The 27,020-nt window shown below is 39.3% G+C and overlaps 2 protein-coding genes across 2 annotated transcripts in view; one reads left to right on the forward strand and one right to left on the reverse strand.

Annotated features, from left to right (window-relative positions):
• Positions 1 to 19,804, reverse strand: part of LOC118796828 (teashirt homolog 1-like) — a 37,656-nt gene extending 17,852 nt beyond the window's left edge. The window contains exon 1 of the mRNA XM_036555956.1: positions 19,018 to 19,804. Within this exon, the coding sequence (XP_036411849.1) occupies positions 19,018 to 19,057 (40 nt within the window). The 5' untranslated portion in view covers positions 19,058 to 19,804. The remainder of the gene's footprint in view (positions 1 to 19,017) is intronic.
• A 186-nt stretch (positions 19,805 to 19,990) lies between these two features.
• On the forward strand, positions 19,991 to 24,210 carry LOC118796830 (prostaglandin reductase 3-like). The gene is made up of 2 exons (XM_036555957.1): positions 19,991 to 20,564; positions 22,354 to 24,210. The coding sequence occupies exons 1-2, from the start codon at positions 20,281 to 20,283 to the stop codon at positions 23,276 to 23,278; spliced, it is 1,209 nt and encodes a 402-aa protein (XP_036411850.1). The 5' UTR covers positions 19,991 to 20,280; the 3' UTR covers positions 23,279 to 24,210.
• The last annotated feature ends 2,810 nt before the right edge of the window (positions 24,211 to 27,020 follow it).

Below are 27,020 nucleotides of genomic sequence, written 5' to 3' on the forward strand. Positions count from 1 at the left end.
GCTGCTCTGAGCCAAAACAAAAAAAGGCAAAACATGACAAAGAACAAAGAAAAAACAGTAAAAAGACAGAGAGAAGCCCAAGGCAGGGTGAGAATTCCCTCAGGCTTTGTGTTTCCTGTACCACCCCACCCCTCGCAGCTCTCAGTGATAAATGACACATATCATTCTGTCAGTGCAGCTGCAGCCCTGTGATCTACAACACTGCTGCAAAAGGAAATACACTTTCTGCCTTTCTCTGTCTATCTGTCTCTCTGACTCCACTGCCTGATCTGAGTGTTCCCTTTTGTTGAAGGACACAGTTCAGGTTTCCCTCCTCTACTCTGTCTCTCCTTATTTTATCTCTGTCCTAGCAATATTAGCAGTAATTACCATTATCGTAGCTGTAATATGGTTAAACAAAGGCTACATATACACTGAATTAAAGGGTGTCTGCATGAAATATTGCTACATAATGATGTGTTTGGCTAGGATTTGTCCATTTTGAACCTTCTGAGCCTTTGTTAACATTTGTTTAGCCAGTTAGTCTTGCTAAAATAATGCTCATTTTGGCTAGTGACCCCTATAAGATGTGCAGTATCATGTTAGCATCAAGCTAGCTATGGTGTATATTCATATTTTGTAGCATACGTAGAATAAACATGAACATTTTAAGTTTGTAACAGACAATGGAAACATATTTCCTTGGTTTTTACCTGGAGTCCTTTAGTAACATTGTGTCCTTTTTATTGAAAGACTTCTACTTTGTCTTGCTCCATTTCACCTCTGTCCTAGTAACACTAGCAGAAATTAGCATAATCATAGCAGTAGTATGGACAAACAAAGGCGACCCATAAACTTGCTTTCCAAGACGGCGTTGGGGATGGTAGCCTCGGTAAGACACTCATACACTTTTTGTTTGTTAAAGTCATCTATTGTATGTCATTGTATTTATCATATTTACATTTCATTTGTGCCTAAATTAAATATTCGTTAACAGTCTATGTGCTTGCCTGGTCTTTTCAGTATGCCATGTGTCATACCTGTGTGCACTCACAAAGACAAATTCCTGGTATCTGTAACATACTTGGTGAAATAAAGTGATTCTGAACCCGATGTAGTACAACTCCATTTCCCAAAAAGTTGGGACACTGTGAAAAATATAAATAAAAACAAAATGCAATGATGTGCAAATCATTTAAACCCTATATTTCATTGAAAATGCTTCAAAGACAACATAGCAAATGTTGAAACTGTGAAATTGTTTGAATAATATATGCCCATTTTGAATTTGATGGCAGCAACACATTCCAAAAAAGTTGGGACGGGGGCAACAAAAGGTTGGTAAATTTGTGTAATGCTTAATAACACCTGGTGTTTAACTGGCAACAGGTCAGTAACATGATTGGGTATAAAATGAGCATGACAGAGAGAACTGAGCCTTTCAGAAGTAAAGATGAGGGGTTCACCACTCTGTGAAAGACTACACGATCAAATAGTGCAACAATAACATTTCTCAACATAAAATAGCAAAACAACTTTTGCTTTTCATCATCTACAGTACATAATAACATTAGAAGATTCAGAGAATATGGAGAAATCTCTGTACGCAACGGACAAGCCCAAAAACCAGTATTTGCTCGCCGTTATCTTTGGCCCCTCAGGTGGCACTGCATTAAAAACAGACATGATTCGGTAGTGGAAATCACTGCATGGGCTCCATACTTCTGAAAATCATTGTCTATGAAAACAGTTCGGCGCTGCATCCACAAATGCTAATCAAAACTCAAACGCAAAAAAGAAAGCACATATAAACAGGATCCAGGAACGCTGCCACCTTCTCTGGGCCAGAGCTCATTTAAAATGGACTGAAGGGAAGTGAAAAAATGTTCTGTGGTCTGCCGAATCAACATCTGAATTTCTTTTTGGAAATCATGGACACTGTGTCCTCCAGGCTAAAGACCTCCCAGCTTGTTATCAGTGCACAGTTCAAAAGCCAGTATTCATGATGATATAGGGGTGCATTAGTGCACATGGCATGGGTGACCTGCACATCTGTGAAGGCACCATTAATGCTGAATGATATGCCTTGATCGGGTGCCCACTGCTCGCCAGCCATCTGGACTGGTTTGACCACCATTGAGCTTCATGCTGTACAACGCTGTGCAAACCTCACCCTCATGAACTGACCCTCCTGATGATGCTGCTGCTGCTGCATAAACTAAAACTAATCTAATTAACCACTGCTCTGCCTGTTTTCCCCATTTTGTATTATAATATTTTATACTAATGCTGTTTTCTATCCGGGGTCGACCAGAGGAGGATGGGTTCCGCTTTTGAGCCTTGGTTCCTCTCAAGGTTTCTTCCTCTTGCTCTTAGAGAGTTTTTCCTTGCCACTGTCGGCATTGGCTTGCTCTTGGGGTCTCAGACCCGGATTTTTCTGTAAAGCTGCTTTGTGACAACACCTGTTGTAAAAAGCGCTATATAAATAAACTTTGACTTGACTTGAATGATATATACAAGTTTTGGCAACATAGGCTGCCATCCAGATGACGTGTTTTTCAGGGAAGGCCTTGATTATTTCAGCAAGACAATATCAAACCACATTTTGCAAGTATTACAACAGCATGGCTCTGTATTAAAAGAGTCTGGGTGCTAAACTGGCCTGCATGCAGTCCAGACCTGTCATAACTGAAAACATTTTGCACATTATAAAATGAAAAATACGACAAAGGAGACCTTGAACTGTTGAGCAGCTGAAATCCTATGTTAAGCAAAAATGGGAAAACATTTCACTTTCAAAACTACAGCAACTGGTCTCCTCAGTTCCAAAATGCTTACAGAGAGTTGTTAAAAGAAGAGGTGATGAAACATGCTCCCATCTCAACTTTTTTGGAATGTGTTGTTGGCATTATTTTTTTTTTTTTATTTTTACCTGATTTTCTCCCCAATTTAGTCGTCTCCAATTCCACCTGCTAGTTAGGACTCCAGTCACACGATGCTATCAACGCTAGGAGGGTGAAGGCTAACACAGGCTTCCTCCGAGACCTGTGAAGCCAACCACCGCTTCTTTTTGAACTGCCACTCACGCAACGTCACTGGACAGCCGTACGCGCTCGGAGGAAAGCGCCAACCGCCAGCTCTGTTACATCAGCTAACAGACGCCTGCGCTGACTAGCATCGCGCTGAGTGATGGGGGGAGAAGGAAGGGCCATCCTACCCACCCAGAGAGAGCGAGGCCTATTGTGCTCTCTCAGACTCCCGCCTGCAGATGGCTGTAGCATCACCAGGGATCGAACTCGCGATCTCCTGATGATAGGGCCAACGCTTATACGGTTGCACTCTGTATTATTTTTAATGAAATATGGGGTTTAATTGATTTGCATATCATTGAGTTTTGTTTTTATTTACATTTTGCACAGCAACTTTTTTGGAAATGGGGTTGTAAATTAAAGAGTGTATGCATTAAATATTGCTATGTAATGATTTATTTGATTAGATTTTGAACCTTTTGAGCCTTTATTAGCTTTAATTTAGTCAGTTATTCCTGCTACAAAAATTCTAATTTCCACTAGTGCACCTATTGGACATGCAATGCCATGTTAGCATCAATCCTGCTGTGGTGTATATTCATATTTTGTAGCAGCTGTAGATGAGGAAAAGACATTTGAAGTTTATAGCAGACAAGCGAAACATATTTCTTTGAAGTTATTCATTAACCTTTACCCTTCCATGTGTTATGCTATCATAGCTCACAGTGGATTGTAATACACCGTGAGCTATGCCCCATTATTGTTTTTTTTTTCTGCTGATTTAGTAATATTACATTTTCATTAAACAAAAATACTTCATCTAGTGTAGCTTTAACTGCTTGTTTTCTCACACTTTAAGACAGCAAAGACACCGCTGTAGAGGAGTCCTGCCTTATTCACTAAACTTACATGTATGTTTCAGTTTGGTACTAATAGCTAGCACTCAACTCAGCATCCACCATGTTTCCTAGACCTTCCAGCCATGAGTAACTCCTCCCTTTCCGATTTGCATTGCACTGCACAACACCAAACTATGGAGCCCCGGAGGGGACGTAGGTAAAAAAAATAATTAATTCATGTGAACGTTTTGCAGTTCGTATGCACTTTTTCTCCTATTCGTGGTCACGATTTCTTAAATCGTTCCCTCGTTTTTCTTTTAATCGTGCGCACATTTTCTTTACTTCGTGGGTAAGTTTTTTTTAATTCGTGATCACGATTTTCTAATTCGTTGTCTCGTTTTCTTTTAACCATGGTCATGTTTTATTATTAACTGAATGCACGTTGTTTGTATTTTGATAACAGCTCCCTGAGACTGTCTGACGGGTTTTGATGTGTTAGATTGATGAGATAATGAACAGAGATGCTCATCAGGTCTGATTTGGGGTGTTATGAGGAAACTGCAGCTCCACTTCATAGCAAATGACCAATGGTGTTTCTGCTCCCGCGTCAAGCTGCGGTGTTAGAGACCATCACACAATTACAAGAAGAAATGATCAGCATTTCAACATCCTCACATTATCCATCCATCACATATCTACATCTAATCCACAGATCTGTTAAACTCTCATCATTTGACCTCATCCCGCATGCATGTTTCTGTGTGTATTTAATTTGAGTTTGTTGAAACGTTGACACTGACCATTTCTTCCTGTAATTGTGTGATGATCTCTAACACCACAGCTTGTCGCGGGAGCAGAAACAGCGCTAAGCATCTATATCTCTGTGCAATATGATCATTAGAAAGTGCAGTTTAGTGAAGATTGTGGTTGTAGTTTGTTGTCTTCCTTCATTTCACCACTAAACTGCAGCTGCACTGATGAATCTTAGGGCCGTTTGCTGTGAAGAGGAGCTGCAGTTTCCTCATAACACCCCAAATCAAAAGGCCTGATGAGCATCTCTGTTCAGAATGAAAAAACTTTGCATGAGACTAATCCTGCAGAAATCAGAGGTTTCCTCTAGCATTGCACTGTGTGAACAGATTTAATCTTTCGAGGAAATGAATTAGTTCAGTACATTCACCTTCAAAAGTCAAAAAGTGCCTGAATCGTTCCTCACTAACAGCAGGAGTCCATGCTGCCTCAGGTTACAGTCTTTCTGCCTCATATATTAGGACGTAAAATATATATAAAACAGTAAGCTTAATACATACTCTGCATCAGCAGAACATTCATTGCAAAAACACTTAGCTGAATAACACAAAAACAATAAAGGATGCTTTACTTTCTGCCCAGATGAATCCAGTCACTCTTTGGTCCATTTTCATTCAGTCAACACACACACACACACACACACACACACAAACACAATACTTTTATCACTGCACTTACCACCACCACTCTGGGGCTAACGATTAATGTTATAAATAGCATAAGGTCTAAGTGTTATAAGAGCTGGGTGATGTGCCTGTGTGTGTGTTGCATGGTTGCTAATTTAAAGGCCTGTGTTCATTTCTACAGGAAAACATAGACCCCCCAGCTCCCTCCTCATGAAAACAGTACACAGCTGCTTACATACTCTTCCACATGCATATTAGCTTCCAAAAATGCAGTGAGAGAGAGAGAACTTTGCCTGCGAGTCACGACCCCACAGTGGCCTTGTGGTGTCTTGTGTGCAGAGGTTATCATTAAAGGAATAGCTCAACAAAAAATCTAATTTACCCAAATTTCCATTTACCCCAGATGTAGTCAACCAACCAACACAGGTTTGGAATACAAATTTTGCTTCTTTAGGTTAGAACTGGTGCAGTAAGGCTAACCAACAATCACCCAAACAGCCCAAGCTTTACAACTACGGGCAGCTATAGCAGACACCAGCACTGGGGTATTCACAAAGCACAACTGATCTTGAATCAGATTTCTCCGTATTTATTGTGGACATCACAAGTATGAATTCTAGATCAGCACCCCTACTCCTTAGTTTGTTTGTAAATACAGACACTGTGACTGCCTGCATTTTTGTTTATTTTTGTAGTTAACAGTAAGTCATACTGTGCACTAAACCACACTGACAAATCTACACAACAATAAAGAAGACCTGTGTATGGTTTGAGCAATGGTTTTAGTAATGTGTTTTTATAGAAACAATTTGGGTGGCTATAGATTTCCAGTGTTTTATAGCAATGTCTGCCTCGCCTCTCCAGTTCTAATCTGTTTGATCAACTTCACCTGGGGTAACTGGAAAACTGTGTAAATCTGATTTTCCACAAGACCATTCCTTTAACTCTGAGAGAAACATTGACAAACTGCTTTACGAAACACTGATCATACACACATTTTCTGTGAATGAAGGCTTTTTAGGAAAAAAGAACTCAGAAAGTACTTGACCTGATCTGCAGGTTGGTGGGTCACTATGACAACAGCACCGACAACGTATGCTGTTTTAGCTTGCTGGAGGACATTAGTGAGCTAGCAAAAACCGTTGTGGTGTTGGATTGATCAGTTTATTTATGACGGCTAAAGTCTGAACATACAGTATGAAGCACTTTAGAGAAGAGAGCTACTAACAACTGAAAGAAAGGGACAGGGTTCTGAGAGGAACAAGTGGGGTTCAGGGTTGGGAGGGTTACTTTTCTTTTCTGAGTAGCTGTTAAAAAACAACTTGTAACCAGCACAATGGATTACTACCTTAAAGTATAAAACATATTTTGCATCAGAATATTTTCAAATGACAAATATTATTCGCACCTCACAAACATGCAAAGGGCTCCACTGGGTTGACTACTTTCCATTCTGGAAAAGCAAAAGTAGCATGGAGAGTTTTTCCTTCTTGTTCAACAGAAACTTAAGTTTTCACACATAGCTTAGATGACCATAGCGAAGTCTGAGCTGCTTTCAGAAATGTACACCATGCACAAGGAAGCGTATCACATTTATTGAAATGTTTCCTGTCAGCTTGGCTGTTGTTATGGCAACCACAGAGATAACAGAAATTGGTGGAGTGAGGTTAAGATGCCTGTGAAAGTTTACAAATATGGAACAGAGGGTGAAGAAAATATCACAAAAATCGCAAACGTCACAAATTTTCACTGTCTGAAAAATCAGGTTTGGTGTGCAATGGAGGTTTTAATGTTAAACTGCTTGTAATCACCCTATTTTTATAATGTATCTGTAATCTGTAATTACTGCCTTTTTCTGTAAGTGTAACACAATACTGTTACCCCTTTTCAGATTTTTTCTGATCACACAACAATACATTACATGTATCTTGCTACTGCTCAAGTCTGGTGGGGTTTGGAGTAGGGATGTGCATTCTGGCTAATTTCTCTATTTGAGTATCTATAAGAGTTAACGAAAGGATATTTTGATAGGAAAAAGGGATGTGCCTGAAATTAATGTATAGTAATTCTTACTACTAAGACACAAACAGGGTAAACTGGTGTGCAACTGCTAGCAGACTAAAAATATAGGAAAATTATACAGCAAACACAGGTGTACAACACATCATTTAAATAGAGAGATGATGGTGTGGAAGGTGATTTGCATGCATGTATCATTTTCTTAGGTCAGATAATAGCCAGAGGCTGCTGGAAAAGAAAGAGAGACAAAGAATGGAAGGAAAACAGAAATGGAGAGAGATAAGAGAGAGAGAAACAGCAGAATTAGGTCAAAATAAATGAATCCTCCTTCGCAGTAAAACAAAGCTTTGTTGATCGTTGTAACACAGTTTTAACAATAAACAGTCTTAAACACTGGAGTTGCATGTATAACTGCTAATTCACCAACCTCTGACCCTATAGATAGGTGCGCAGATTGCTGGTCACATAGCAACACCGACAACAGTCTCGCCTCGCTAGAAGCTAACAAAAAGGCAAAGAGAAAGATTTAAGATCAACATCGATAATTTGGAGACTAATTGACTTTGCATTCATGAGCACTCAGCTATTTTCTTGGTATGTTAAACCTAAAATGAGAAACTGTCAAACACTAAAAAGTCACAAAGTTGAAGTCAGCTTCTCATTCTCCAGCTTCTTGTTCGAATTTTCCCGCTACACTTTAAATGGTGCAGCAGTTACATTCCAGTGGCTCAGGCACTATTTAAGGTGGAACTTGAAGAAGAAGGTGGTGAATGGGAAGCTGACTTTAGCCTCATAAAAAAATGGGTGATAAAACGATAACGATAAGTATCGCGATATAACTTTTCCTCGATAGAGCGATAAGACAGGTTCGATAAATTTTCAATATAATACACCATTCTCACACTTCCACGTTTTAGCAAAAGCCCCGGTGGCGTTTTCTACTGCAAGGAAAGCGACACTACTCTGCTGTCGCCAGGAGAGGGCGCACTTCCGAGTTTTTCGACTTGATTAGAGAGGGAGGAGGCCATGAGTAAAAAAAAGGGTCGCCAAATATACTTTAGCAACATCTGAAACGCGGAGTTATACATTCCCTGTTTGAGTGGAGCGACCGGCGATCTGTTCTCCCGTGACCAAGCGCGAGTGACGAGATAAGTGACGTAACTGTACTGTCCTACAGTGAACTCACCTCTTTCCATGCATCCTAACAACTTTAGCGGTGTTAAATCACATCTGCAGCGGCATGTTACAGCGCCAAACCGTCATATTTTAGTATTAGTGCATTCTCGAGCAACAAAAGTGAAAGAAAGAAGCCCTGATTTAAACGAAAGTAAACTGAGGAAGCTGTGAGGCATTGGGAAGTGGGAGAGCGCTAGGTTAGCTTTCCAGGCTAGCTGTTTTTAGCTGCTGGCTAACTTGAAGCGGCGCTCCGGCACAACACAGTGAATTGATGATACGGTATATCGAACAAGACACAAAATCACCGCTTTCAGTTTAAACATACCTAAAAGGAGGACTCTGTTTGACTGGTGCGAGAGATTCACACTGCAGATAATGCTTTTACACAGCGAACGTCAGCTATTTTGCAGTTCATCCCTTAAACTACTACGATAGCATAGAGAAACCCAGTCATCTGCTAGCTGGTGTCTGAATACTGTGATATGCTCTGACATGGATGTGGTAGGAGTGACAGCAGTGACCTACCAAACTGAGTTGACGTTGTTGAGAAACTAAAGAGTTTAGCACAGTTGTTGGCCACTTGTTTAGCATTTGTGACGGGGTAGCCAAGTGCTCGTCACCAGACAGCTAAAAATAATCTGTTTTCTTTCTTAAATTATGACTATTACAAAAATTGCAGTGGTGCTTTTCCAGCTGATAAAAACAGCTCAGAAACTTTCTCCCACTTTCCCAAGACAGATTTGTGAAATGTTCCACTGTTTGGTGAGTGGTTGTCATGATCCAACCATAAATGATAGTTTAAAACCACAATTAACCACCCAGGAGCAAAATCAGCCTTCACATGTGAAAGAAATAATGATTTGACATTTATCGCGATATGTATCGAGATCGAACGATATGAATTTTGTTTATCGTGATAACGTTTTTGGCCATATCGCCAAGCTCTACGAGAGACATTTTACAAGAAACTTCTACTTTTGCGGAAAAAGTATCCTGCCGGAGATGTGAGAAAAGCAGCTATAGCTGAGCTAAAGCTTAAAGCAGAGCAAAGTAAGTCTGTGTTTTCATTTATATTTTTAGACTATACTAGGACATTAGCACAAACTGAGACATACACTATATTGCCAAAAGTATTCACTCAACCATCCAAATCATTGAATTCAGGTGTTCCAATCACTCCCATGACCACAGGTGTATAAAACCAAGCACCTAGGCATGCAGACTGCTTCTACAAACATATGTGAAAGAATGGGTTGCTCTCAGGAGCTCAGTGAATTCCAGCGTGGTACCGTGATAGGATGCCACCTGTGCAACAAGTCCAGTCGTGAAATTTCCTTGCTGCTAAATATTCCACAGTCAACTGTCAGTGGTATTATACCAAAGTGGAAGCGACTGGGAATGACAGCAACTCAGCCACGAAATGGTAGGCCATGTAAAATGACAGAGCAGGGTCAGCAGATGCTGAGGCACATAACACGCTGAGGTCGCCAACCTTCTGCAGAGTCAATCACTACAGACCTCCAAACTTCATGTGGCCTTCAGATTAGCTCAAGAACAGTGCATAGAGAGCTTCATGGAATGGGTTTCCATGGCCGAGCAGCTGCATCTAAGCCTTACATCACCAAGCGCAATGCAAAGCGTCGAATGCAGTGGTGTAAAGCACGCCGCCACTGGACTCTAGAGCAGTGGAGTGGAGTGGTTCTCTGGAGTGACGAATAATGCTTGTCCGTCTGGCAATCTGATGGACAAGTCTGTGTTTGGTGGTTGCCAGGAGAACGGTTCTTGTCTGACTGCATTGTGCCAAGTGTAAAATTTGGTGGAGGGGGGATTATGGTGTGGGGTTGTTTTTCAGGAGTTGGGCTCGGCCCCTTAGTCCCAGTGAAAGGAACTCTTAATGCTTCAGCATACCAAGAGATTATGGACAATTTCATGTTCCCAACTTTGTAGGAACAGTTTGGGAATGGCCCCTTCCTGTTCCAACACAAAGCACAAAGCAAGGTCCATAAAGACATGGATGAGCAAGTTTGGTGTGGAAGAACTTGACTGGCCTGCACAGAGTCCTGACCTCAACCCGATAGAACACCTTTGGGATGAATTAGAGCAGAGAGTGCGAGCCAGGCCTTCTCATCCAACATCAGTGTCTGACCTCACAAATGCACTTCTGGAAGAATGGTCAAAAATTCCCATAAACACACTCCTAAACCTTGTGGAAGGCCTTCCCAGAAGAGTTGAAGCTGTTATAGCTGCAAAGAGTGTGCAGACATCATATTAAACCCTATGGATTAAAAATGGGATGTCACTCAAGTTCATACGCGTGAAGGCAGACGAACGAATACTTTTGGCAATATAGTGTATTTACAGCCAAGATGACAAAACGTTACTTCAATAAAATAAACATAAAATGTTGTTGCTCCCAAGGTGGTTTGATTTCTGTTGAAAAGACCAAATGGCTTTTCTTCAACATTTGGGTGGCCAACCCCTGGCCTAATCTAACTATTCTACTTTCTTTGGTTTTTCATTTTCCTCTCAAAAAGTTCTGTCTGTGCAATAAACAATTTCTTCTGTTATAACTCAGTGAAATAACAGAAGACATTTTGCCCTCTACTGTCTTGCAATTTGTCAGAATGACTGCATGCATAATACGAACGTTGTAGTGCATTATAGAGTGCTTTTCAAATTGACCAATATAAGCCATATTGGCCGCAAAATTTCATGAGATGTATTGCAATCTGTATAGTATATAAAAATTATGCATCAATATTTACACAGTCTAAAGGACGTCCAGCAGCAGTATGTGGAACCAACAAACCATCTACAGCTGCAATACACAACCATAGTTTTAGTTTCAGAGCTAATCAAGAAAAGGTTGCTCTCTATTTGCCTGAAGGATGGAACTATCATTACCTTCAGTGACTAAGGCCTATGCTATATTCTCTACAAGAGATACTCTGTAAACATTAAATGTAGGGCGAGTTTGAAATCTTAAGGACCCCTAACAGACAGACTGCAAAGATGAAATCACAACACTCCATAACAAACAGACTGCATTGATGACATCCCAATGGCCCAAAAAAGACTGGAAGCACTGATGACATCACAGTGGCCCTTACTTGACAGGGTGCACTGATGACATCACTCTGGCCCACAAACAGCAGCACTGATGACATTACAACAGCACTTAACTGACAGACTATACTGATGACATCACAACGGCCATAAAAAACAGGCTGCACTGATGACGATCACAATGGCCTAGAAGAAGAAGGAGCTAGTGTGGACAGTCTGAGTGGTGTTGTAAAAAAAAATAAAAAATTAACCTAATGTAAAACTACAGCACAAAATGTGTCAAAACGCCTATATTTAGAGCAAATTATTAAGTTCCGAAGGTATTTACACCGTATGCATGTGAAAAGTCACGCTGCTAGTTTAGATTAAGCGTAGATTTTTTTTTTCATTAAATCAAGCTAACATTTAATATAGTGGCAAATTTGGTATGTTTTCAAAAATAGATCTACTAGGTACAACAACACCATACAGCAACTCTAAACAAAGAGTCACTACAATTACATTAGACTGAATAGCATTTTTGCTTACATTCTGGTACTTCGCTCCTCTCTCAAAGGCCTCAGAGATTCCCAACTTGTCTCTGCTGACCAAGCCTGGCAAATGCCGCAGGATGTTTAATTTTAAGATTAGATTAGACACATTTCCTTGTTAGACAAGATACTTTTTTCCTACAAATGTGGCTTACTGCCTCATCCAAATATGTCGGTTGCCTCGTCATCTGGCTCAAAGCCAAAATGTGCCCAAATTGGTGACATAACAGACTCATGTCAATCAGCTGGAATCAACTGTATGGGCAATACCATATAAGAGAAGTGTTTTTGCTATAAACGCTTGGAATTAAAATCTAACTCCAACTGCTCAATGTTATGATTATGTTTTTTACGTCTACGTTTTGTGTGTATATATTTAAGTGAAAGCTATCTAGATATCACAAGCCTATAATTATTAATCAGACACACAAAAGAAATCCCCTGCATGTTTAACAGACTGTCCCTCCCCCCTCGGAAAGCTGAAAATTTCTCCAGAAGACCTTGAACATAGGATGGAAGACAGTCAATGATGATAACTAACCAATGATTATTGTGTTTATATTTTGTAACACACATCATATGCACTCCTGTAACTTTCACCTGCAAAAAAATAAAATACAAAATGTGGTGATGACAGTAATGAGTGCAATCGCACGGTAGCCATCACATGATCATGGTATTGTGGAAATGCAGTTATCGTCACAGCCCTAGGTCCAACCTCACTTCTGTATCTGCAAAGGAACACATCTGTGGGCATAGCAGAGCAAATAGGCCAATTAGTAATTAGGCATCACTCAATTCCATCAACTACTGAGCTAACACGTACAAACACACACGCCTGACAGGGTAAAGAGTTATTTCTCTCCCGCAGGGCTGTAGCAGGCCGTGTGTGTGCACTGCTGTAATTGTTAATGGACACCTGTCAGCGTAAAGATGGCAGACACACAGCTGCTGCTGCAGGAGGGAAGGGAGGGGTTCTGTCCATCATTCTGTTCAACTATTCATTTGTCAGCTTTCATGGACCCAGCACACTCAGTCAACCTCCATTCATCTCTCTATCCCTCCATTTTAGTTGCTCTATCCATCTCTCTACCCCTCCATATACACCATATACATACTTTCATCCATCCCTCTACACATCCAGCTGTCACTCAATCTATTTAACTATATGTTCATCTCTATAGCTTTTTCATCCCTTTACACCTGTCTCCCATCACTTCATCTTTCATCTAAATTCTTAGCTACATCCCTTTGTCAAATCCCTCTACATCTCCATGTTTCTCTATCCCTCAATATGTCTCCATCCCTCCATCTCTGTCCATCCTTCCGCACCTCCATCTCCATCCATTGTACGACTATATTTGTTTTTAACCCTCCATCTTCATCCCTCTACACTCCCATCTCTATCCCTCCCTCTTCACCTACATCTTTATCTCTCCATTATCTCAATCCATCCCATCTCCATCTACATTCCTCTACAAATCCTATTCCCACTCAGTTCAGAGTGATTTAATAAGTTTGTAAACTACAAAAAGATTTGCCTTAACTGCAAAAAATGTATCTATACTCAAAGCAACTTCCCAGACAGGAATTAAGCCTAGTCCTGGACTATACGGCATTCTGACTGGAGATTCTGCATTGAAATTAAAATGCAGTCCAGGATTAGGCACCTGGGAAAACCAACCCAAAGAGTTCAACTTAAACAGAACTAATCTTCAGCACAGAAACCTGCAACACAAGAAACAAAATGCAATAAGGCAATAAGAAATCTCATTGTTTACTAATGAATCCACTTCCATAAAACATATTTTTGTCTTATCATGTTTAAAAGTATTTCTAACTGGAAAAAAATCTCTTTCATCATAAAAGTTTTTCTATGCTCTATCTATACATCAGCGGACAAAATAAACACCAAACAAAACATTTTGTGCTCATTTTGGCCTTCTTAACAGAAGCACTGGCTGATTTCAGCTTTTTTCTTCATCTTATTTATTCATTTATTTATTTTACAGCTTCCGAGCAGATATTTCTATTTACGTAAAATTCTAAAGTTATATAAGTCTAGTATTTTAGAATGTTTCTTATACATTTATTTGCCCCTATATTTTTTTTTAATTTTTTAAATTCTCTTACTTTTTCTTCCTGTATGTTGTGCTATGTATGTTAATGCAAGTTTGAAAGTGCTGCAGCTATAAATCTGATCGACAGAGGAATAAATCACATGTGCACACACACTTTCCCACTGTAGTGAAGCAGAAGCGTTTCAGTCTGTGAGTGAAATCTGTAACTGAACAGAAGTAAAGCAGGTGGAATGTGCGAGCTGCTCAGCCTGTTGATTTAAACACTTTGCACAGTAGATCTACATTATTTACACAATATCAAATATAGGGAGGAAAGATTCATTGTCTTCTACAGTAAAACTGCAATTTATAGAGTCACATTTTTAAATTGTAATAGCTGCTATGTTAATTAAAGGCAATGACTCACACCAATCAAAAGCAAGCTATGTGCTGACAACACAACTAGTAATCTAGCACACTGCATTCTGCTTTCAAGCCTCAAGCCAGAAAAAGTAGATACGCTGGTCTTCTTGGCCAAAAAAACAGGCCTAAACCTTAATTTATGGAAAATTATTACAGTCACAATATTAAAGAAATTGCAATTAGATATTTTCTCAAAATAGTTCAGCCCTAATTAAACAGAGATGGACCCATGTGTAAAGCTGTATAATGTTAGGACCCCACAACAACTCTTAATTCATCCATCCTGAACAGTTCTTCCCTCTGTGTGTTGTAGTTTCTCTGGGCCTGATGCGGACAAATGAGGTCATTAACTTCTGCCATATCTCTGACATCATCACTCTGGGACCAAAGACCATTTATTACCTGCAGACTTTGCAGAACAGAAGGTTTGGTTTTAATTACAAGTCCATCTGTTTATGAATGTAATTAGGAATGAAAATTTCCTATCATGACATCACTGACCAAAACGTTTTTCAGTTTTACCAGTTTTAAAAACTGAACAAGTTTATAAAGCATGAATGTACACAGAAATTATTTCACCACGGGCATCATCTTCTTACGATACCAAAATATCAACTACAATTGAAATAAATATGAAATTATCTTTATCAGCACTAATATTGGTTACTTTTTTACTTATGTTATGTAAGCATGTGTTGTTTCTGTGCTTTGCCTGAAGATTGTAGCAGTAAGCTATTTGGTTCCATCAGCGCTTTCTAAAAAGATGCTAATCCGGGATATCTAATTCATTAAAAATTGTATGATTATTTTTTGATTTCCTGGAATATCAGTAAAACTGACAACCATACCATCTCTGTACATTTGTGCAATGTGTGTGTGCCATGTGTGTTACAAACCCACAGAGCAGCTTAACTACAAAACAACAGCTTCATATCACAACAAACAAACATAAATAAATCCGCAAACAGTGCTGTACAAGCATGAGTAAATGCACATACCAGAGATGACACACACAGACTGTGATTGTCAGGACAAAACCTCGTATCTGCTGATGAATGCACCAATAGGACTCATCCACGAGTACTTGGAATATTTTTACATCAACTTGCATTAAAAATAAGGAGCATTTTTCCCTTCTCTTATAAAGTTTTGGTAGTACAAGGTTTTGTTCTGACAATTGTTGCAATAATAAAAAATCAGCAATTTAAGCCACTGTAATTCTGAACGATGCTGGCTCTAATTTGCAAAAATCCAAAAACCTAAAAATCTACAATTCAGAAAGGAGAAGTGAGGAAATAATAGACACAACTGAGAAAAAATTGCAAAGGTGAAGAAGAATAATGTTAAACAGAATAAGAATAATAAGAAGACAACACAGATGAAGTCAAAGCTGACGAAGTGAACAAAGAAAAGAAGAACAAAAACAAAACCAACAATGATAAAAATAAATGTTTTTTGTTTATTCTCATGTGTTTTTGTTTATTCTTATGTGCATATAAGTAAAATTGCTTGTTAAATACCAAAGTTTTCATAAAAACTTGCCATTAACACCAAAGTTTACATAAAACCTTTCTCTCTCTTTCTGTAACATTACTTACATGACATCTCATTTAATATTGGCAGCACTAAGAGATTAAGATCCATTTTGAAAGAAATTTATATTTACTTTACATTTCAGTTGGTTAGCTCAGGCTACCTGCAGGGGTGTGTGGGTGTGTGTGTGTAAGTAAGTAAGTAAGTAAGTAAGTAAGTAAGTAAAGCTGCATGAAATTGCTGGAATCCTGTCTGAATGGGGAAAATCTGGATGGATTGTTATAGTGAGTGTTTGTATTGTGATAAATATGAGTGAGTGGAGGGGGTTCAAAATGCATTTATACAACACACACGCACACAAACACACGCACACCGTCAGGTACTTCATAATGGTTTAGCTTCCACGGTTTGCATTTCTAAAAACTGTTATGTTGTTATGTTGTGATATGCAAATGATTAAATGTACAACAATGTAAACAAATGGTAACCTTACTACAGAAGAAGGACCAAATTTGAAAGCAATGAGATTTTATTCAGAGTAACTCTGGACTATTTCTATTGGTGCATTTATTATGACACGTTCACATAACGTAAAGAGTAGCTGCCATCTAAATTGAAGTAATAATAATAATAATAATAATAATAATCATCATAAAACTGAAGACAAATGTAGTTACAAGATGCATCATATAACTGCAACAAAATTTAAACACACACACAAACTCTATCAAAATTTCACACCAAATTATAGAATAACAGTAAACTATACGTATAGATTTAATACTATATATAATATATAGTATTCATTAATTTTGTATGCAAAATAAACAAAGTTTGTTTAAAAATATTACAAAATGAATTAACCAAAAGCATTACTGTGTATATAATTTGGATAGATTACACACACACACACACACACACACACACACACACACACACACACACACACACACAAAACGCATATATGCTTAAAAATAAGAGTATGAAGATAAAAAGTTCTTAGGAGTGATGCCATAGAAGAAACACTTTTGGTTCCCAAAAGTATCTTTAAGACCATTTTTGAGATGTGTGAGTGTGAAGAACCTTCTTATAGCTTAAAGAACATCCTCAAAGGTTCTATCCAACGAAATGTTTTCTGTAGAACCACACATTTAATCTAAGAACCATTCAGGAGTCTTTATTTTGAACAGTTTAAACTTTCTGAAACTGCAGGGTCAAAACTGCTCCTTGTATTCCCTCTGTTTAAAATTCTCTCAATGTCTTTTGTTCGTATCATACTGGTTGAAGCAAAGGCTAAGCCTCATTAGCAAAAGCGCACAAAATCCCTGTCACTCATTTACATTACAAATAAGGAAAAAACGTCTACAGCTTCAAAACCACTGCAGCTGGGGATGAAGCCAGATAGAATATAAAAAATAAAATTCTATCAATCCTAGCATCAATAATATCAGTTTAGTACACCCGTGAAAAAATTGTTCTTCAAGGGTTCTTTGATAAAAGCAATGGTAATCATGACAACTCAAACGATCATTTGAATACATAAAACTTTCTCTGCATGGTTAAATGGATCTTCTCCCTGAGGGAAAACGTGTTGTACATGTTTTAACTGCTTTAAAAATGGATTTATATAGCACCAGAAAAGGTTCCGCTATTAGTGCAACCATAGAACCTGTGTTTGGTACTATATGGAAACCTTTTAGCTAAGAATATAATTTACGGTTATTCTTGTTAGTTCTGTATTATTCATATAATTTATATGATACATTACATTAATTACATATATCTTGTTGCTATCAGAACAAAATGTCTTATCTCCATTTTTTTTTAATGGACTGACATATACCCACACAGCTAAAAATTATCAGTCCAATCTCCTTAAACTCACATGCAGATACTCTCACATTCATACATACACATTTAACTCTAAAAGTTTTCTGTTTGCTGAAGAACTTTTCTTTGAGTGAGTTTCTCCTGCTAGGCTGATTCAGTGGTGCCCAGAGTACTGATTATCAGCAATGATCACATCTAAAGGTGCCAAGTGACATCTGATAATGACCTCCATCAATTTATCTTAGGGGTATTCAACATTGGCCCTCCGGCACAAGACTTGAACACCCCTGGCTTAACCCCTCTATTGCTCTATAGCACACAGAGGGTTTTCTGTGTAATGCCAGAATACAAACACTTCTTTCCCTAAAAAAATATCTTTGGAAAAAAGATTTACAAATGTGAAGAACCTTTAAAAGGTGCAAAAAAAAAACTATATGATGTATACCAATTATCTAGTTCTCCCTAGAGCCTTTACATTATTTGGAAATTCTTTAAACTTTCTTCACATCTCATATACCAAAATGATTCTGTGAAGAAGAAAAAAGTGGTTCTTTTTGGCACCTTTATTCTTCAGGGTGCAGCGCACAAGGAGCTTAATTAGTAAATCAGGTAGTGAGCCGTGGTGTGCTAAATGTGGGAAAAATGTAATATGTGTGGGATACCCAGAGACTGAGAACCCCTACTCTAGCACAAGGGCCTCCAATCTTATCAACAAAGGGCCGTTTTTGGCTGCAGGTTTTCACTACAAACAAGCATAAGCACATCTTATTCTAGATTAATTAGTTGGTTTCAGTCTTCAAACAACTAATTAGTTCCATGAGGTGTGCTCCTGCTTGGTTGAAATGAAAGCCTTCTATAGTTACGAGTGGTGATCCATGCTCTGGGATATAACGTTAAACCCACTTGCCATAAAAACAACAACAAAAAAGCTGAACTCTTGCTGCTGGAAATAAAAACACTCATGTAATCCATCTGTGGTAATTTCGAAAGAATATCGAGATCGTCTTTTCTGAATGTGCATATCAGTAAATGTGCGCGAGCTGCGGCGGTCCAAAGTGTGTGTACATGGTGTAAATGTGGCATAAGGCCGGTTTTACCTGCAGCTCTCCGCGGCTCCTGCTGTTTTCTCCTCGGCATGCTGCCCCTGCTCAGCGGCAGAGAAACTGCTCCTCTATGCGGCACACGGAGCTCCTGAAGCGGCCAGCAGCGGCTCGGTCTGTCCGGCGCTGTCCAAAACTTTACCGGTCATCCAAAGCGACTTTTTAGCACTTAGGTTTAAATCTCAAACAAAATGAGACCGGCTCGGAGACAAATAAGCGTGAAAACAAAGTAAAAAAAAGCGAGGTTGCTGAAGGTTCATCTTTACGGGAAAAAATAGAAAGTGTTTTCCAGTTTCCACTCCCCCTCTTCAGCCACGTTATGAAAAGACTCAAAACAAACAAGTAGCAAAAACAGAAAGGAGAGAAAGCTTTCCCCAACCTGGAAAAAATAACTTTAGAGTTGTTCAGTTGCTTGATTCCGGTGGAGGAAAAATGTCTAAAAGCGGAGGGAGAATGTTTGACATTTGCCGGTTAAATCGTAAACGGATTTGTTCGCGAGTTGGTCAGCAGAGCTGCGGCTAGGCTCTCTGCCCGGTCTCTTGCGAGAAAACTCGGGTGCGCTACGGGGGTGTAAGGACTTCGGCTAAAGCTGGCTAGCTCAGCTACATTTCTAGACTTTTCTTAAGTCTCGCAGGGTTGAGGAGGGGGCGTGTTTTAGTGTTTTAAAAAATAAAAAGCGCTCGGACACATCCAGGTTGTGAGATGGACGCGGACTCATCGTTTGCTCTAAACTCCTGATCGGCTCTCAGCACTGCACTGTTATGATTCTTTTTCCCACCCATATTCGGCACACATTTGCACCTATATCCCGACAGATACCGCCCCTTCTGCGCTAGGATTGGCTAATAGCTCATCCTGACGGACGGGACGCCGATGAACTACTAAGCAATTCAGAGCGCAGGTGGCCGTATAGTACAAGCCAATCAGAACCGTAGAAGGGTGGGGCTTTCCTTTCAGACCTTCTCAGTAGATAAACGAAGACATCGAGCGATCGAGATTTGGAGCAATAAAGTTTGGTGGAAACTCTGTTCAAATAAAACCAAACCGAACACAATTTATAGGCAGTATGTCCAGCCAAAACCGGGTTTAAACTGATTTAAAGAAATCTATGAAAACTAATTGCAGTATTGAGCAACTAACTGCCGCTGGCACTGTCTGAAAGTTTTGGTGAATGCTGCTGGTGGTCTGTGTTTGAATAGCAAGCTAACCTAAGGGTTATCCTACATTACTGGATGACCCTGAACTTTATCCCATTTCTGGATGAGGTTGCTTAACGCAGGGATGTCCCGGCTTCTTCTGCGGCTCTTGGCCAGTCAACTTACTCGCAGTGAGGCAAAGCTGCAGTGGTTTCGTTCAGTACCAAACCGTTCCATCATCGACCTCTCCTACTCAACACATTTCATGGACTTCAAACGCTCATCCATACCGAGCTCCATGAAGAAGCTGGTAGCAACGAAACTGAGCCAGAATTTTAGGGAGGCAGTTTCTCTTCAAACAGCTCCAGTACCGACACCGGGCGATGGAGATTTGCTTATTCGAAACCGGTGAGCCTGCGGTGTCTTGGCTAAGCTAGCAGAGTCGGTGTAGCATAACATAGCATGGCTAAATGGGTTGCAGGATGGGGTTAGTGGATTTAAAATTCACAAATGTCGTGGCAAGAGTTGGGGGGGGGCGGGGGTGGACATATCCTGACCATTAAGCACGTTATTGCAGTCTATTCTCTAATAGTCCAGGATTAGGTTAGACAATGAGGCCTATAAAGATGTACGTCCATGCGGCCTGAAAAACAAAACTTGTGTGGTACTGCACACGTTAGGGCTGTTTTCTGGTTTCAGTTTAGTAATCGTTATAAGAAAAATAAACACACTTTTCATAGTCTTTGAAGACTAAATGAGATGTAAACAAAATTATTCAGTGGTTCGATGTCAAATGGTGCATTGTAGGGAAAGGTACAGACTCAGATTTCTTCTAAGAGGTGGTGATGAGGGTTGTGATGTGGACAACACAAATGTAGCCATTTTATTTACTATCCAAAACTACCAGTGAACCCACGTGAGTAGGTTTTTATAAGTTTGTTTTATTTGTAATGTTGATATAGTAAAATAGTGGTAAATTGAGAAAAAAAGTTTTATTTGGGTACTAGTTTGTCTTACAGCGCCCTGTATGTACCACTTCACCATGAATAAATAAAATTGTTTTTATCCACAATCTTATCTCAAAACTATTGTAAAACAACTAACTTTTTAATGTAATATCTTTTTGTGAGGTGGCTTTTAGGGGCATTAAACACAACTTTCCGGTTTCCTATCACCATGGTTGTGAATTATTCTTATGCCTTTAAGTTTCTCTAGAACAATGCATTTCACACCAAGCTACTCTGAATGACATTGTTTACATCTTAATGTAAAGATCTTAATGTTAATGTCTGTGTGGAGAATACTCGTGTAAAAATTAGTTCTTAACATCATAAGAAAATTGTGCTCAGAGAATTGATTATTTTAAAATACTTTTTATATAATAAAAGACTAAAGCACTGCAGCTTAACTCACTGGTCACTTTAAGTACGCCTACCTTTTATCACTCATTGTCCATTTTCTCAGATCCATACACAACAAAATTCTGAAAAAGTTGGGACAGTATGTGAAATGCAAATTAAAGCAAAAGCAGTGACTTGTAAATCCACTTTGACTTGTATTAAAATGAAACATCACAAGGGAAAGACATTTATTATTTTATCTCATCAACTTAAGTTTTTTTTGTAAATATACATTATTTCTGAAATTAATGTCATAAATACAAGCTAAAAATATACTAGAAACAGCAAAGCTGCTGACTTCCTCAAGCTCATCTGAAATGGAGTGGTGCACACTGGAAGTGTGTATCATGGTCTAATGTGTGTGCCCATGATATCCATGCTTATTTCAACATAAAAATGCACAGCCACATTCTGCACTGTTACAACAGCATGGTGACTGAATCAGTGGATGTAGGTGCTAGACTGGCCTGCCTGCAGTCCAGACCTGTCTCCAGTTGTAACACGTTACGTTATGGAGTGCAAAATATAACAATGAATACCCTATATGGTTGCACAGCTTAAGACTTGTACAACAGTAGAATAGCAAAAAAAATTAAACTTTCAAAACTGGTAAAAGTTGGTGTCTTCAGTCCCCAAATGATTATTATGTGTTAAAACGAAAGGTGACTTAACACACGTGAATCAGGATAAAAGCATGAATGTGCATGCCATAAATGTAAATGCAAAACTACACAGAAATTCAAAGGTATGTCATTACTTCATCCTCATGTAACTCATATTTTTTTCTTTGCTTTTAGGTACGTTGGCATAAATGCATCTGATATAAATTATTCAGCCGGAAGATATGACCGCTCCATGACTCCTCCCTTTGATGTTGGATTTGAGGGTGTGGGGGAGGTGGTAGGTTTGGGTCTGAGTGCCAGTTCCAGATTCACTGTAGGCGACACTGTGGCATATATGAGAGCTGGAGCTTTCGCAGAGTATACAGTCATTTCTGCAAAAACTGCTATTCCAGTTCCATCTGCCCAGCCTGAGCTGTTAGCGTTGTTGGTTAGTGGAGCGACAGCCCATATCGCTCTCCACCAATTAGGGGAGCTTAAACAGGGAGAAACGGTGCTGGTCACCGCCGCAGCTGGAGGAACTGGGCAGTTCGCCATTCAGTTTGCTAAAATGGCCAGCTGCCATGTGGTGGGTACATGTTCTTCAGATGAAAAAGTGGAATTCCTGAAGACTATTGGCTGTGACAGACCAATCAACTACAAGGCGGAAGATTTAGCTGCTACGCTACGCAGGGAGTACCCTTTGGGTGTGGATGTAGTGTACGAGTCAGTAGGGGGCAGTGTTTTTGACCTTGCAGTGAACAATCTGGCCACTAGGGGCAGACTACTGGTTATCGGCTTTATCTCTGGCTATCAGAGCGCGTCCGGCCTGCAGCCAGTGAGGGGCAGCACTATCCCCGCCAAACTGCTGCAAAAATCTGCCAGCATACGCAGCTTCTTCCTGCATCACTTTCTGCCGGACTACAGTGAGTCACTGAGGAGCATGCTGGAGCTGCTGACTGCAGGCAGGCTGGTGTGTAAGGTGGATGCTGGTGAGCGAGATGTGGGCGGACGCTTCGTGGGACTGGAGTCTGTCTACAGAGCTGTGGAGTACATGTACGCAGGAAATAACCTGGGCAAAGTGGTGGTGGAGCTGGAGCCACAAAATGACAGCAAACTGTAATCAAACTATAATCAAACCAATCAAAAGATCCTGAAAATGCCTTAATAGCTAAAATCAGTAAATCTAGTCCTATTTTCAATGACTATCTTTTCCATGTGTCATATCTGAATGCTGCAGAGTTATTGTTACTATTAACATAAATATGTATTTTTTTTTTCTTAAAAAAACCTTAGTTCTGAATATACAGTTATTTAGCAAAAATCACCTGTATACTGACAGTACTGTTCTCTGTTTACATCCTGTAATCCACATTTCATTTTTTGTGTTGACAATTAGAAAATAAGGCAGCATTTAAATCTAATGACCTGAAGGCAACATCAATAAATCAAGTTCTGTTTTTTGATTAGCGGGTGAGTAAAACATAAGATGTGGCCTGTGCATAAATTAAGGTACATTTTATATTATATGTTTTATTTAACTATTTACTTACAACCCTATTTCCAAAAAAGTTGGGATGCAGGGCGAAATGTAAATAAAAATGAAATGCAATAATATGCAAATCATGTAAAACCTATATTTAATTGAAAATAGTACAAAGGCAACAAATGAAATGTTGAAACTGAGAAATTTTATTTTAATTTTATTTTAAATTTTAGCACCCAGACTCTTTTACTACGGAGTGAGGGAGGGTCGGCGCGCGAGTCCCGAGCCCCGCCTCCTGGGCGCCGCCTCCGGTGCCGCAGTGAGGCCGCTTTAATTAGCCTCACGTTCGATCTGTGCGGACCAGCTGCGAGAGGGGGGCGCGGTAACGAGGAGGCGGAGCAACGAGCTCTCGTTCCCTCTGGGCTCGGGTGCGCGAGCGCCTTTTAAAAATAGCAAAGAGGGAACAGAGAGAGCGAGAGAAGAGCTGAAAGTGGCCAGTGTTTCTTTGGTTTTGTTTGGTTGTGTTTATTTGGTGTGTAAATAAAGTGAATGGCTGCTGCAAACGTGAACGCTGTCTCCAGCGTCCTCCCTTAGCCCGGGGTTGCACATTCCGTGCTACAGTCATCTTTAGTCGTAGTTTGTTCCCTGTAGAGAATGTGTTATTACTTATTTGGGGTTGTTCAATCTTTTGCATACAACTGTAAATGCTTTGTTTTTTCAATGCATCACAAAAACAGTGCATTCAAAACGGACTGTATTTTCATTTTTAACTCAGTTATGGACGTAGCTTTTATATTAGCAACATCTTACAGAGGTTAAAGTTCCTATTTACTTTACTGCAGGGACTTCAGGGAATACTTATGTGGCTCGTGCAGTGAGCAAGCAAACTAACAAATAAATAATCTTGCACATACATTGTACATGTACATTAGGTGCCCACATAAGCAAAATTAACCTACTTAGAAAGTAAACATGGATTTAGGTTTCCTGGGGCTTCAAAATGAGCTGGACGTGAAAGAAACACCAGATGTCAATTACAGTTTAAATATTTTTAAAGCCTAAACATTTTCAGCCCTTTCAGTGTGTGCTTCTTTAGAGAACTATATGTATAATCTATAATGTAAAGTTTCCATAATGTAATTAGTACAGAATTTACATTATGTAAGGGTTCTTTAACCCCTTTCCACAATAGCCACGAAATGTAATTTGCATAACACTGATGGAATATATTTTGATGGAAATTTACAAGATCAGAAGCAAACTGTATTTTTGTCTTCATAGTTGAGCAAGCAGGCCAACATTTATAAAAGTGCTTTTATTGTGTTTAAATGTAATGTTTTATTACAGCAGATCTTTTGATATGACGAAAGCTGCAGTTGTGCTGATGGTTTTATCTCAGCATGCCTGTCTTTAAGAGATGTGAATTGATTTCACAGCAGGGGCCCCATCCCTCCCCTCTTATCCCTCATTGCTCACTAGCAGTTCAACACAGTCACGTTTCACACACAGAGAGCCTACAGTGTCCTAGTTAATCTGATAAAAGAGTTACAGGGGAACATATTTTAGTGTAATTATATAAAACATTGGCTTGTGCCCCAGGCCTTATTTAGCATGGTATATGCGGTTTTAGGTGCAGCGACAAAACGCATCCACCCCACAACTGAAAACCCCTACCCACATGCAGTCCAAAACCTGACACCTGGCAATCCTAGTTGTACTACATCAAAATTTACTCCCACTTTTACGATTTGTAATGAGCAGGAAGATTTCCCTGAATTCCAAGTGGAAAATCTCAACAAATGGGTACACTTTTTTGGTTGTCTGTCCTAGGGTGTGTGATGATTTCTGCATGCAGACTGCACAATGTTAAATGGTTGGGTATATGTTTGCATCTTTTTTAAAAGCCTTGATTTTAGTCTGGTCTGGTGGCTAATTGGTCAGCAATGGACACAACCACAAACACAATGAAAAGTGAGGGAAAGTCAAAGCTCATTAAACTGCTGAGAGAAAGAAAAACAGCAGCAGAAAAGCTGTGAAGCTCTAATTGGCTATAACAACTCACACACTGAACACACTGCACTTTACTACACATGCACACACACACTTATTATAACACACGGACCATTCAGAATGAGGAACGTGCTGGGTTAACGATTCTTTTTAAGCATCACTAGTTCTTCAGCTGTGTAATGCAACCCATTAGCCGCCAGTGTGTTCTAAAAACGTACATACTGAAATCCACTTCACAGTTTGTGTGTGTGTGTGTGCTATGGCCAATACTGAAGATGCATGGGGGGCATTTTTAAAAACTATAAAAGCTAATAGTACTATGAATTGCTTGTCACAGGATATTAAAATTGCCAAAACAATCACTGCTGGTTGTAACTGAATATACATCAAATTGAACCCAACTTTATAGTTTTGGGAGCTTCTGTTGTTTCTGTTTTGTGCCAATATACACATTCAGCAGAGTGGTGTAGTGGTGTCTTGGAAAGGTGGGTATCATTGTTGGGGTAGTTACTCAAAAAAGTAATGAACTACAAATTACTAATTACTTCTGGAAGATGCAGTCTCACTATTCCATAGAATTCTGTACCAACTTGATAGTGCAACAAAAAAGCAATATTTATTTAGAAGGAAATGTGTTCTCTGCAGAGGGTGTGTTATTTTTACTTGGAAAATTAACAAAACATCGTTTGACCAGTGGTGATGCATGCATGACTGCTATTTGAAAATCTAGAAACTAGCCAGACAGTAGAAACATTTAAAAAAAATGTTTTAAATATATCATGCGTAACGCAAGTAACGCAATTGTTATTAATTTAGTAACTGTAACATGATTACAAGTATTTAATGCAATGCTTTATACTACTTTGTTACAAGAAAAATTTATCTCATTACTATAACTGTGTTACTTTGTAATGCGTTACCTAAACACCGATTGGGTAAACTGTGCCATCTAAGGGACCTACACCCCAAAACAAGGGTACATGTACTACCAACACACACAATTTCCAAAAATTTAAGCTTGCACCATGCTTTGAGTCTCTGTCTGTGCATTTTGAATTTCCTAAGCTTCCTATGCCAAAGCCATGACATTTCCTCCTCCTCATGTTTAACAGATGAATTGGAGCGCTTAGGATTTTTTGCAGTCCCTTTTTCCTTTCTTATCACTTTGAAAAAGATTAGTTTGTATCTCATCTGTCCATAAAACTTAGGTCTACTTCTGGCTACTTCTTTGTGAATTCCAGCCTGGCCCTTCTGTTCTTGGTGCAGAGGAGAGGTTTCCATCTTGTAGTGTAGCTTCTCTTGAAGTCTTCTACAACTGGCAGATACTGACACCCTTGCACTCTGTATGTTTTTTTGGAGTTTTTCGTCC

Source organism: Colossoma macropomum, unplaced genomic scaffold (assembly GCF_904425465.1).
Source record: "Colossoma macropomum unplaced genomic scaffold, Colossoma_macropomum, whole genome shotgun sequence".
Classification (NCBI taxonomy): Eukaryota; Metazoa; Chordata; class Actinopteri; order Characiformes; family Serrasalmidae; genus Colossoma; species Colossoma macropomum.